This window comes from Lepisosteus oculatus, chromosome 7, assembly GCF_040954835.1.
Source record: "Lepisosteus oculatus isolate fLepOcu1 chromosome 7, fLepOcu1.hap2, whole genome shotgun sequence".
Taxonomy (NCBI): domain Eukaryota; kingdom Metazoa; phylum Chordata; class Actinopteri; order Semionotiformes; family Lepisosteidae; genus Lepisosteus; species Lepisosteus oculatus.
The window spans coordinates 33,353,129-33,365,256 of record NC_090702.1 but is presented as its reverse complement, the minus strand read 5'-3'; the positions used below and the strand labels follow the sequence as shown (position 1 = coordinate 33,365,256).

The following is a 12,128-nucleotide window of genomic DNA, read 5'->3' as shown; positions in this document are numbered from 1 at the left end:
TTTCTTGATTAGTCAACACAAAGCAAAACACAGCTCACTTAAGATTTAAAATGCTTAAAGTGACAGTAAACTCGCATTTCAGAAATTGGTGAAAACCATAGTAAAGCAGTAGTACTTACATAATACAGGCCCATGCACACAGCAGGTTATGCGACTGTTACTGTGAGCAAGCAGCAGCCACAAGCTCTTATAAATGATCAGTCTTACATGGCATACTGCCCTCCAGTGGGAAAAAGTGGTACGTTTTCTTCCATTAATTAAAGTTAACTACTACTGTAGCCATTCCAACCGAAGCTCTCAAAACTGGGCAACAGTGCAGGAAAAAAGCTAACTACTCAAACATAGTAAGATAGCAAATGTACAGGATTTACACAGAGGTTCTGTATTATATATATATATATTTAATACAAACACCATACATTTACACATTTCATACCATTTTGTTCTTACAAACGTTCTTTTATTTAGTGTGATCCTTGGAAAATAGCGAGGTATCAAACAATGTTTGTACCTCCTATTTTAAGATTTTAATAAAATACATCAGCTTGATAAGCAAGAACCCACCATACATTACAGAATACCAAAAATGATTTTTGTAGCTTTACAAGAAAAAAAGTTTGTTGGCAAAACTACTTACACAATTGTGTGAAAATCATATGTTAGCACTCATTTGGTTAAAATATTGATCTCAATGTAGCACTTTTAAAACAAAGTATTTCAAAACAGTAACTTGTAAAGAGGTAAAAATGTTGTACTGTAACCCATTCATCATTCTGCTGGACAGCCACTAAAGTTAGGGTTTTAATGGTAATGTCCATACAGAAAACACAAACCCTTAAAAAACATTAGCACATAAACCGATGAAGAACATACAAGGTTTATTTCACCATGGCAATCTTCTGTAAAAATAGCCCAATTGTAAAGGTCTCCTAAATTCAAAGGAACTAATGCTGAAGAGCATTAGAAAACAGAACAATTTCAATCACCAAATATCCACAGGATGTTCACTCCTGATAAGCCAAGATTAACTCTTCTGTTGAAAGGAAGAAAAAAAAAACATTCACATATGGTAAAATACACCAATTTCTGAGCTATGCAAAAGGTCCTCAATTATTTTATACTTTTTATCATCAAAAACAGAGATGTGATGCAATATAAATATCCATATTCAGTTAAAAACAAATGTCAAGCATTTCAGCTTTTATGGCACTTTAAAAAAGTAATATACGTACCAAAACGTATTTTAAATGCCCTGGTGTTTATAATCAGAATTCGCCAGTAACCTCATCATTTACCGAAGACCAACATTTATTCGATTAAAAAAAACTTGAGCAAAAACAGTTTTTTGGAAATGTAATGGTCTTCAACCTTGGTCATCAGTCATCAGCTAAGAATAAAACTAAAAATATGGCAAAAACCAAATGATGAATTTTTGCTATATCAAAGCTTGGAAATTTATAGCAATTTTTAAAACAATGACCAGGTTGGTCATTTTACTGTAGGCAGAGGAACAAACTTCAGTGCACAGTGTAGTTCTATGCATCCTACACTGTCCACTTTGTTTTAACAACGGACTTAGAAGTAGGGTTTTAAAATGTTTGTGTGATTCTTGGGGATTCAGGAAACAGAGGGATTTGAATATAATCATAATGGGGAATTAATTGTAAATGTACAAATATTTGCCTTGGCAATAGTTTTCATGGAATGAACTGTTCCTAAATTGAGGAATGCTGGTCAACTAGAAAAGCAGCTGTGTGCATGTTATGGTGCCAAAAAATAATATTCCCAAACTGGATTTTAAAGGGTACAATAAAAGCAGTGTGTGCAGGTACAGCTTCCACAACAAAACGGCAGAAAAATTAAATGAACTTGGTAAATGAAAATAAAAACAGGAAAGGATGCTCGAATATCACATTTCACTACGGCATCGCAGCTACACAAAAGTAACACACAAGAACACAATTACACCTCAGAAATTAATTGTACTGTATATTTTGTAGATCACCCTGGATAAGGCTGCTAAGCAACTTAATAAAATATGGCCAATTACACAACCTGAGGTAATTTTTTTTAGACACTTGACATTTATTTGCAATATTTTCCAGTAGCCCTGGTACCCAGCACTCAGTATTGAATGTAATTTAAATTATACTACTGTTTCAGTTCTGCAAATTTCAGCTAGGAATAATTTGCTCAGTTTTTATGATGAATGGATTTTGGTTGTTGCTTGAATACAGCAAAGGAAAAGCAATCAAAAACTGCACTGTTCAAATCTGATTTTTGCAGTTGTTTTTCCAAGTATGGTTTTACTGGGTGCTTACCTAGTTTCAGTGTAAGAATTAAAAAAGTTAAAGCTTATTTTATCTATATATTTGATATCAGAACGGGCAAATAATGTAACAGTTCTATTCGATCAAAAGTATGATCACAAAGTTTTTCTACCCAGTGCAAGAACTATTCAGTTTTGTAATGGCCACAAAATCTTTACTGCAAATAATAGCAGTGAGATTGCTTCTGATGTTTTGTTCTTTTTCTCTTAAGACTCCCTAATCTCACTCCAAAGAATATCATTAGTTTCTCTTTCAGACAAAAGCTAGTGAAGATTGGACTTACCCCAACATCCCAGATTCCTTGGTCTTAATGACAAACAGAAACATGAGAATAGTGTGGAACATATTGTTTCTGCCCTGTGAAAAACATCAGTTATTCAAAATGGGAAGATTTGTATTTTGCTCTCAAGTGTTCACCAATATTACACTGGAGTACACTGTTACTTTTAAAAGCAGAAACAAGGGGGTTGCTTCTTAAAATGTCAACCTTGGAAATGACATGAAGAGAATCAAGTGCTATGAAACATGCAAAAAATTAAATTGAGGATTTTGGGTTTAAAAACTTGTCAAAATACACTTTTTGTTTTGTAATGAAGTGTAATGTAATTTTTCTATTACATTTCAAAGAGTTTCAAATCTTTCATACAGGGAATGATCACAATTCAGACTAGACCACTGTTATTGTCTTCAATGCTCTATACATAGTGTTCTATCAAAACATTGTTCAACGTTATGCACAGGACTGCACAAGAGAAAAAAGACAAATTACACTTAACAGTTGTTTACTGAAATCTTAGTTTTGTGTGTAAAATATAAAAATACAGAACATTTACCTTTGGAAGACTGTAGATATGCCCCTGGTAGATGAGCTGATAATGAGGAGGGTTAGTGCTGCTTTGATGAATACAGAACAGGTTCTCATTTGACATGTCTATTTAGGTGAAAAATTAAGGAAAGAAAAATAATTAGGGTGTTTTCCCCTCAGAGAAACGATGAACACCCACCCTTACCAGAAAAAACGTTACCTGGCTTGTCCGGTGTCTGTATGAAGTGCTGGGAGGTGAACGTCTTCCCATCGGGGTATTTTGGATGCGGTGGAAGCCGGGAGTCCAGATATGTGCAAAAAATATGCATGATAATCTGAAAGGCAAATTTAATAACCAAGCAGACAGTAGTTAGTTAATTAGCACAAAGTGTCTTTTCCTCTCCATCATCTGTTCTCTCAGGATGCTATGATTTGACGAGGTACTTCACACAGGCCGCAGTTTCTCTGAAATACATGCGATTTAGTGTCAAGGAGTTAGGGGCTTACAGCTGAATCGGTGGGCAGGTCGGTATCCCATTTCCTTCCCTTGAAGTCACCTCCTCCGTTCCATCGGAATGAGCTCATGCACCCGCCGTGTGCCAGCTCTGAGAGAAGAAGTGGTTACAGGCTACGCACTGCACACTGTAAATAACACCTCGGAAAAGGTCCACACTTCTGTTGTGTGTGAGAATACTGGCATTTGGAATGTAAAACTGTGAATTTTTATAAAAACCATTAACTGCGTGCTCCAAGAGACACTCGCAACGTCTAAGCAGCATATGTAGCAAAATCCAAAAACAGATTGAGAATGCAGCAAAAGACTAAAAAAAAAAACACATGTATCTGAAAGTCTTACTCACTTCAACTATAGTTAAAGTCTACCCAAAACCTTAAATACTGTCTGCTATAGATCATGCGAGTGGACAGCAACTGGTGATACAGCAAAGTTTCAGGTTGTGATGCTGAGAAAAAAATGAAAATGTGCCCGATTTCTAACCTATGAAACAACAGAAAAGAAGGGAGCATGTGCTTGTGAAACATTAACTTCACCCTTACCCTTGATTCGCTCGACAAGGTATTCTTGGTTGGGTGTGATGTCCAGATACTGTACAATTGTATTCAACGTTGGAATTAAGGAAGCTTTCACCAGAGCTGCTTGTTTAAGACTGCTGATACTGGCTTCTGTTAGCGAGACAAAATCCAAATACAGAAAGAATATAGACAGGGGCTGAAAAAGAATATTTGAACTAGTTGAAGACTACAAGCAGAGCGTTCCTTCTGCATCGTAACACCACACGGGGTTCCCTTTACCTCCTGTTTGCAGCTCAGGACATCCCATCCTTCTGAGCAGCGTATTCACAGAATCAATCTCTTTCACCAGTGCAACCAGGATAGTGTCGTTAATCCACTGCCAAAGCCAAGAAGAACATTTCAGACAACTGGCCTTTCTTTCACAGGAAATGGACTGTAGCGTAGAGACTGTGGATAATACTCTACTCCTTCATACCTTTGCATTTGCTTATACTTGGTAACACTTTTGAAACGGAGAGGGAACCCAAACTTCCCAATAATTGTTCCAGTGTGAGCTGCTGAGTGATCGGGAACACGACCACCTTTCTGTACCTCTGGCAACTGCTGCCAAATTAGAAAATTCAAACTACACATTCCTTATTTAACAGAAACACACCAAAAATTAAAGCATGAAGCTAAAATAGAGGGACAGCAGCAAACTTAATGATAATCTAAGGGCAAACCAGGTGGCCCTGAGTCCACCTGACATTACAATTTTCTCAGTCTCGTCTAATAAAAGCTCTGCTTTCGGAGATGCTCCATTTTCACTGCCTTCTGTTACTTGGGCCCAATGGGTTCTCAGACCGCCTATATACAAGAATGAATGTATTTCTCGCACTCCATAGTCAATTGATCAATTACTAATCAAGAGCTCATCATTTCATCGTTTAACAGTCGTAAGCGATGTTTGATCTAAAAAGAGTGTCTGTACAGGATGCCCACTGCAATTAACAGCAGAAAAACACTTCATAAATGGACATATTTGTAATTTGGAAAATCAGCCTTACACAAAAACTCCACAAACCTCAGTATCTGCACTAAATATAACTTCTGGTTGGAAAAGCATGAACAATCTGACTGTCACTACGAAGCTCTTAAAATAATCAATACAAAATGTAAGGTAAAAATTCAGATAAGACACAGTATTTCATACTCATAGAGATTATATTTCACAGAATACTGAGAATTAAGTAAATGCCCACAAACATTTTGAAGAGTTGTCCCTCAAGTATTTGGGCACACTGTCGGTTTTGGGTCCAGAGGACTAAAGCACTGTGAAGGATCTGACCTGATCTTACCCCGTTGCATTTTTCATTTTAAATGTATTCTTTTCAGAGAACACCATGATCTGCTGCCATTTCAGGAATAACTGAAACGCTGTTATTTCAGAAATAACAATTGTGTCATTTCTGGAAAGATTTTGTATAGGTTTCAATAAATATGCAATTATCACTTCTAAACTCTCATTTGGGGTAATAGTGGAAAGTGACCAGGCTGTACTTAATAGACTATAAAATATTCCTGAAAACCTGCTTGGATTCAGAGCACCATGGGGAATATACCTTGTGCGTCCACTAGGATTCAAGGATTGAATACTTCATTGCCATGTCAACTTGCCCCAGTACAGCCCAAATAAAAAACAGAAACAACAATTTTACACTTATACGTATTCATTATACAATCAATCAATGTTAGACTCAACGTTTAAAAGAAGGAAAAGTACTCTATTCACTCCCATATGATGCTTGCATCAAACAAGATCTACATGCAGAGGTGCCTAATGGCCTCTATATAGGTGCTATTTGATACTTTGAAACCTCCTCCCAAAGAGACAAGCTTAAAAAAGGAGCTACCTTCTAACTGACGTGCTGTACGGGCCATGCAACAAACCATCAACAGAAGTGGGAATCTAGGGGTAGAAGTGATTTTTCTTACATTTCTAAGCTTGGCTGTCCAGGTATCGATCCGATCCACCACCAGGCGGTTTGTTGTAATCCTGGCCCAGACCTAGAAGAGACAATAATTTTATTCTTTCAGAATAAAAATAACTTTCCAGAATTGGTATTCTTTTCTAAAATGCATTTTTTGGTTGGTCAATTAAAACCAAACATTACGACTGGAAAGAAAAGAGAAATAAGAACTAGGAACATTTTCAAGTCTTAAAAAATAAACTTCAAAGTAAAAAAAATAAAATTATACAGTATCAAGTCATGTCATTTACCAAACCACTTTATACCATGCGGAGTCGCAGGAAGCCGGAGTCTACCCAGCAAGCAATGGGCGAAAGGCAGGGTACAGCCAGTCCATCACAGGCCAATCATACATGAGGACAATTTGGAGGACCCAGGAGGTCTTTATACAGTTTCATTGATTACAATTAAATGAGCCTTGACAAGCTGACCCAGCACGTGTTCAATTTTAAAATGTTGAATGCTAATTGAAAGTTTGCGTGCTGCAACTCACATTTCTCCAATACCGACAATTTTAATAATGTCGGCACTTTTAGTGGGTCTCTTTTGCCTCACTCCAGTGGTATCAGAAATGACAACAGGGGAAAACTACAACCCTCTCTCTCCACTCACCTCTTCAGCAGCTTGTTTGGAGCCCAGGTCTGTTTCATCTTTGTGTGCAGAAGGAGCCTGGGACCTGCAGGCTAACTGGTACTGAAATTTCCTCAGACTCTGAGCGTAGTCTCCCACTGAGCGGTTGTAATTCCAGAATGTAGGGCTGTTTGAAGGAGAGGCAGACTCTGGACTTCCTAAAGGGTAAAATAAAAACATGAAGCAGAAATGGAATCTATGCAATACTACTGGGCTGCCCTCACTCAATTGGTATCGATCTAAAAAGAAATGTAATATTCAGGCTAACAATGCTTAAGAATAAAAAAAAACTTTTAAAATGAAAAAAATGATATGAAAAAGTCTTAGGTGTTTTGGGAGACAATGTGAACAAGCAAACAAGGCAAAAACATTAGGATATAAAGACAAAAGAGTAGAACTTAAGGAATGTTGTGTTAAACACGTATAATGCACTAGCAAGGCCTCACTCCTGTCTGCTTACCCAGTTGGCTGCGATGCCTTCGCTCCTCTTCAGAGCGCAGGAATGACTCCAGAGACTTGAGGTCAGCCACGTAATCCTCTTTCCCGCCAGGAGAGTTGAAGACCGAGGGAGAGGTGCGATATCGTGCTCTCAGGCTGGAGCCCTCCGCCGGGCCAACACTACTGGGATAGGGAGAGGATCCTGGGGACGGGCTGTAGTTCAACATCTGGAACCAAGCAACATGCCCTCCGAATATTAGAGACAGCAGCTGAACTAGCAGTTTAAACAACCGTTCAAGACTGCCATAGTCCTGGCAGTACCCAACCATTTCTGCCTGTTCTCATACCAGCAGGGCAGCGAGTGACGCTGCTTGAGTTAGAACTCCTGTTGAACCAATGTTTGCCTATGAGCAAAACGCCACAGATTTTAAAAATGCTTTGCAATGGTCATTTCTTCGTATTTTAGAACCTAAGCCACCCAATACGCTAAACTAGCTGGTCTTGCTTGATGTTTAGAATCCGGTGAGATTTAATCAAGTGGAATCTACCAGGACAGCTAATAGACTAGTTCTGAACAATATGACGGCAAAGACAAAAACACAATCAGCTGTTCTCTTCTCTGTGCTTCAGCCCTACTACGAGTCAAGCAGACCAACTATTTTTTGGTGCTTAACCCGACAGTCATAACCCAACTGGTACAACGGCACACAGGCAGGCACCTTGTTGAAGCTGCTGTTGGCAGAGTAGGCAAGGGGAGGGGAGAAGGAGCCACCGCTGCCTGCAGGGGAAGGGCTCTGCAGCGAGGGGCTGTAGCCGGTCACGCAGCCGGGGGAGAACTTGGGGCTGGTGCTGGGGGGCCGCGAGGGGCTGTAGCTCAGCACGCTCTGACCCTGCAGGGGTGAGGCCTGGGTGGAGACAGGAGCTTCCTTCTTCTCTGGCTTCTGAGGAGGAGAGACCTGGATCCCTGGGAGCACACATGGGAAGAGAATCAAAACCTAGGTATTTATCTAGAGGCGCATGTGTGACAGAAACATACTTCACGACAAATATAAATGAGAAAAGGGGAATCAAAGTCTCTTATCATTTAAAATATTCAACTGGCGCTGATAATATAGCACAAATATACAAGTAAAGGTTTATTCCATGCTGAAAAAAGAAGAAACAACGTTCTTTTTTTCTCTCTTGGAATAAACCTTTACTTGTTCCTTTGCAGCCTTCACATGCTGACGCAGCTACCTACTTGACTTACTTTAGCACAAATGTAGCTGTAAAGAACAACAGAGAAAGTAGATATTTTTAGATATACCATTAACAGAGACTGATTTCTGTGCTTTGCATTCACTGTAGAGAAAAGCCAACACACCCACCCGAGTTCCTCAGACCGAGAAGCCTGTGTTGTTCAGGAGTCACTGTGATGGTAGAAGGAGCCACTGTGTACTTGAAGTACCTCCAGAAGTCAAACAGGGCATTGAGGCTGAACAAAGAAGCCAGTACTAGTTCTGCATAAATGTAAATCAGAATGTTTTAAAGTTACCTCATGCAAAAAAAGGTTCAATTAGAAAGAGGACAACACTTGGATTCATTAAATTATTCCAAAAACATTGCTCTCTCTTGGGTTTGTGACACCAAGGAAATGAATTAATCCTAATGTGACAGTGTCTTACCTATATACCAAAGAGGCCAATAGGAGATGTTGTAATATTTGCTCAGCATTTTTCCTGTCCTGCAAAAAAAAGATATTCATTTTTTGACGATTACAAGCATTACAGCAATCCCTATTAAGCTTCCCAAAATGCAACACGACACTGGCATACATACAAAGTGTTTTAGTTCTATACTAAAATGTTATACTAAGCTAGAATAACCATTACCTTGAGCAAAAGCAGCAGTATTTTCACATCACTTACCCTTTTCTAAACTTCAGATTCTTTATTACTAATACACAGCTGTTTACAAAATGTTACCAGTAAGCAACGGGCACAAAATCTGTCCATGTATGCTACACGATGCCAGTGATGCTAGTCCACTGCACCACTCACAAATACACAAACACACACACTCACAACAGGGCCAATTTAACAGAAACCAATTAACCTACTGTTATGTCTCTGGACTGTGGAAGGAAACTGGAGCACCCAGGGGAAACTCATGTGAACATTGCGGAATGTGTACAAATTCAACGCAGATAGCACCTTGGGTCTGGAATTGAACCTAGGGCCCCAGCACTGAGGCATCTGTGCTACTCTAACTACACATCAAAGTGTGATCAATACCAACTGAGTTTGTGCTAAACTATCCATAAAATTAACTTTGGATCTGGGTGATGACCAGGGATTGGGATTTGGATAATGGGTGATCTATAATGAAAAGAGAATTATAGATACACAGTTAGTTCATCATTTATATGGCATGATGAGTTCCTGATGGCTTCTTCTCATTCAAATGTTCATCTTTTTAAAATGTTTGTTGAGGTTTATCAATTTCTTGTACAATGTTAAGAAAAGAGATGATAAATGGTGGGTGATGAACACGTTGGAAAACATAAGAGGTTGCACCCACAGGAGTAAGACACCGGGACTGAGCTCCTGGTCCTTGGTCCTTTTACATGCTATTTATTTTAAAGTTTTAAAAGTAACTAATTTTTCTTACTCTGGGTCTTAGCTTATTAATTGTAGATTTACATGAGTAATTGTTTTTATTATTGTTACTTTTTAAATGCCTTTGAATTAGAAACGTTTTATTTGTCTGCACCAATTTATTTTTGTTTCACACAGTGTCTTATTCTGATTTAGTTTTTACTGATTTTATCAACTCTATATAGAGTAAGACAATGAAAACGTTTTACTGACTCATATTATGAAATAAATCTCTAGTAGATAAAGGATGGCTACATCAGCCTAACCTTGTTATTCACAGGGGTGTGCAGCTGGCTATACTGTCTTAAAAACTCTGTTAGTCTGCCTGTTGCTGATAAAGCGAGGGTTCACACATCTTAAATTAAGAACCCGTGTATAATCCGAGGCACGTTAAACCAAAAACTTGTGGTAATGGAGAACTACCTGTATGGAATAAAGGTTTTTTTTACCTAGATGTTTAATTTAATAAAAGAGCTGAGGATCATCAGAGGTAAGAAAACAACAGCACACGGCAAAGGAACAGGTACACATTCCAGGCCAGATCAGTCCGATGCCAAAGGAAATGTGCTAAACTGATTCAATTAAGCAAACTATTAGCTCACTTAGGTCAGTAAGAGCAGAGGTGGTACAAAAACCCACAGGCACCTCCAGGTCTAGAGTTGTGCAGCACCTAGCAGAAGGCATCGTGCCAGTTTTGTTGGGGGTTAAACTGCAAACCGAAGTGAAGTGCTGGAGAACGTGCACTGACATTTCTGTGTAGATCATGCCGGCCAGAGAAACGTTGAGGACTCCCCAGGCAAGCACCACCTTCCTGGTCTGCTCCTCCTTCTTCATCTTCATAGTCCTGTCAATGAGGGCAGGCACCAAGCCCTCTTTCTCCGGCGTCATCCCTGGGGGAAACAGGAGCCCACACTTACCAGGACATTCTAGGCCCGCCTGTGGTTTCGTGCTTTTGTTTTTAGAAAGAATAAGAATGTACCCCGCAGTGCTATATAGTTAGGGATACAAACAAAGGCTGGACTCTTTTACCCAAACAATTCGAAATCAAAGCATAAGCAATAATGGGAGTATGAGCAGCTCTAAAAAAAAAATCAATGTAACTACTCAGTTATACGACGCTCTTTCACACACGTTACGTTTTCATCTCACTTTAAGAATATAGTCGTTGTAGGACTATATTGTCTCTACATAGTACTTTTCAGCAGGCTAGAAACTATCCACTCAGAAATGTCAGGGAGTATAAAACAATTCAACAGTATATAAACAAAAAACAGACAACATCTAACAAACTACTGGCAAAAAGACATGAATAGTTTTTACCCAAAGATCCGCCAAGTGCTTTACATATAAGAGATTGCCCTTACAAAAAGCGGTCGTCACCACTTCGTTGCCTTTTGATCTTTTCAACAGTCACATTGGATCAGAGTACCAGCTTTTTCGAGCCAGAGTCCAGTGCAATTGATTGTAAAACGAATATGTGCTCGTAGATCCCTCCACATTTACCTAGAACGTGTCAAACTCAAATACAGGAAAAACTATAATGTTTTCCTTTTTCACAGAAGACCTCGTAACCGCGTTTGAACAGCAAAAAAGCAAACAGAATACGCCGCTCCCTCTATTTTTGCAAGTGCTGTTTCATTACAACGCCATTTATTAAAGATCCGTAATAAGGTTATTTGATTCTTGTATAAAATATATTTTTTTAATATTTCTAAAAGTAAAGAAAATCCAGCAGGTTCATTCGCGTTCCTCCTTCACCTTAGTCCTCATTTTTACTCTGACCAAAATTATGTCTGACATTAGCAGTTCGCGTTGTTATTCTAGCGTGATTTAATAACTTCTTTTTCTGATATTTGTTTACAATGCATCATTCCGTATTCACAAAGTATTCAGTGATTAACAAAAAAAAACTACAGATTACTTTTATTTTCAAAAAACATACTTATCCCGCTCTCTTTCCCGACTGCTTCTTGACTTGCCCACGCAGAAGCATGACCCCGGAAATAGATGTAATGTACTTTTTTAACTTCCGGGCAGGTATCGGCTGCCGAGGCAATAAGTAGTGTGCTGCAGGTGGTTGTGCTTCTTATGTCATTGTGAGACTCTGAACAAATTATTTTACTCAGTATTCTTGTGTGGTTAAAGTAAAATAACATTTGCGAATGCAAGTTACCTATTAACATACGGCACTGTAATAGTCAACTTTAATGATTTGTTTGAGTTTTGTGATTTTTTTAGCTGTTCTTAT

The 12,128-nt window shown here is 38.7% G+C and overlaps 2 protein-coding genes across 5 annotated transcripts in view; both read right to left on the bottom strand.

Moving 5' to 3' along the window:
- ahcyl2b (adenosylhomocysteinase like 2b) overlaps positions 1-339 on the bottom strand; it is a 77,032-nt gene extending 76,693 nt beyond the window's left edge. For all 4 annotated transcript variants that reach the window (XM_015352585.2, XM_015352587.2, XM_015352588.2 and 1 more), the window contains exon 1: positions 120-339. The gene's annotated coding sequence lies outside the window, so the exon portion shown is untranslated. The remainder of the gene's footprint in view (positions 1-119) is intronic.
- Positions 340-428: 89 nt separating this feature from the next.
- On the bottom strand, positions 429-11,898 carry tmem209 (transmembrane protein 209). Its single transcript, XM_006633422.3, has 15 exons — positions 11,823-11,898; positions 10,629-10,770; positions 8,909-8,967; positions 8,612-8,743; positions 7,964-8,208; positions 7,267-7,471; positions 6,789-6,964; positions 6,142-6,213; positions 4,447-4,543; positions 4,192-4,317; positions 3,643-3,740; positions 3,356-3,470; positions 3,164-3,261; positions 2,614-2,687; positions 429-1,033 (listed from the first exon to the last, which is right to left on the bottom strand). Exons 2-15 carry the CDS (start codon positions 10,766-10,768, stop codon positions 979-981), a joined length of 1,692 nt encoding a protein of 563 aa, XP_006633485.1. The 5' UTR covers positions 10,769-10,770; positions 11,823-11,898; the 3' UTR covers positions 429-978.
- Between the last annotated feature and the right edge of the window lie 230 nt (positions 11,899-12,128).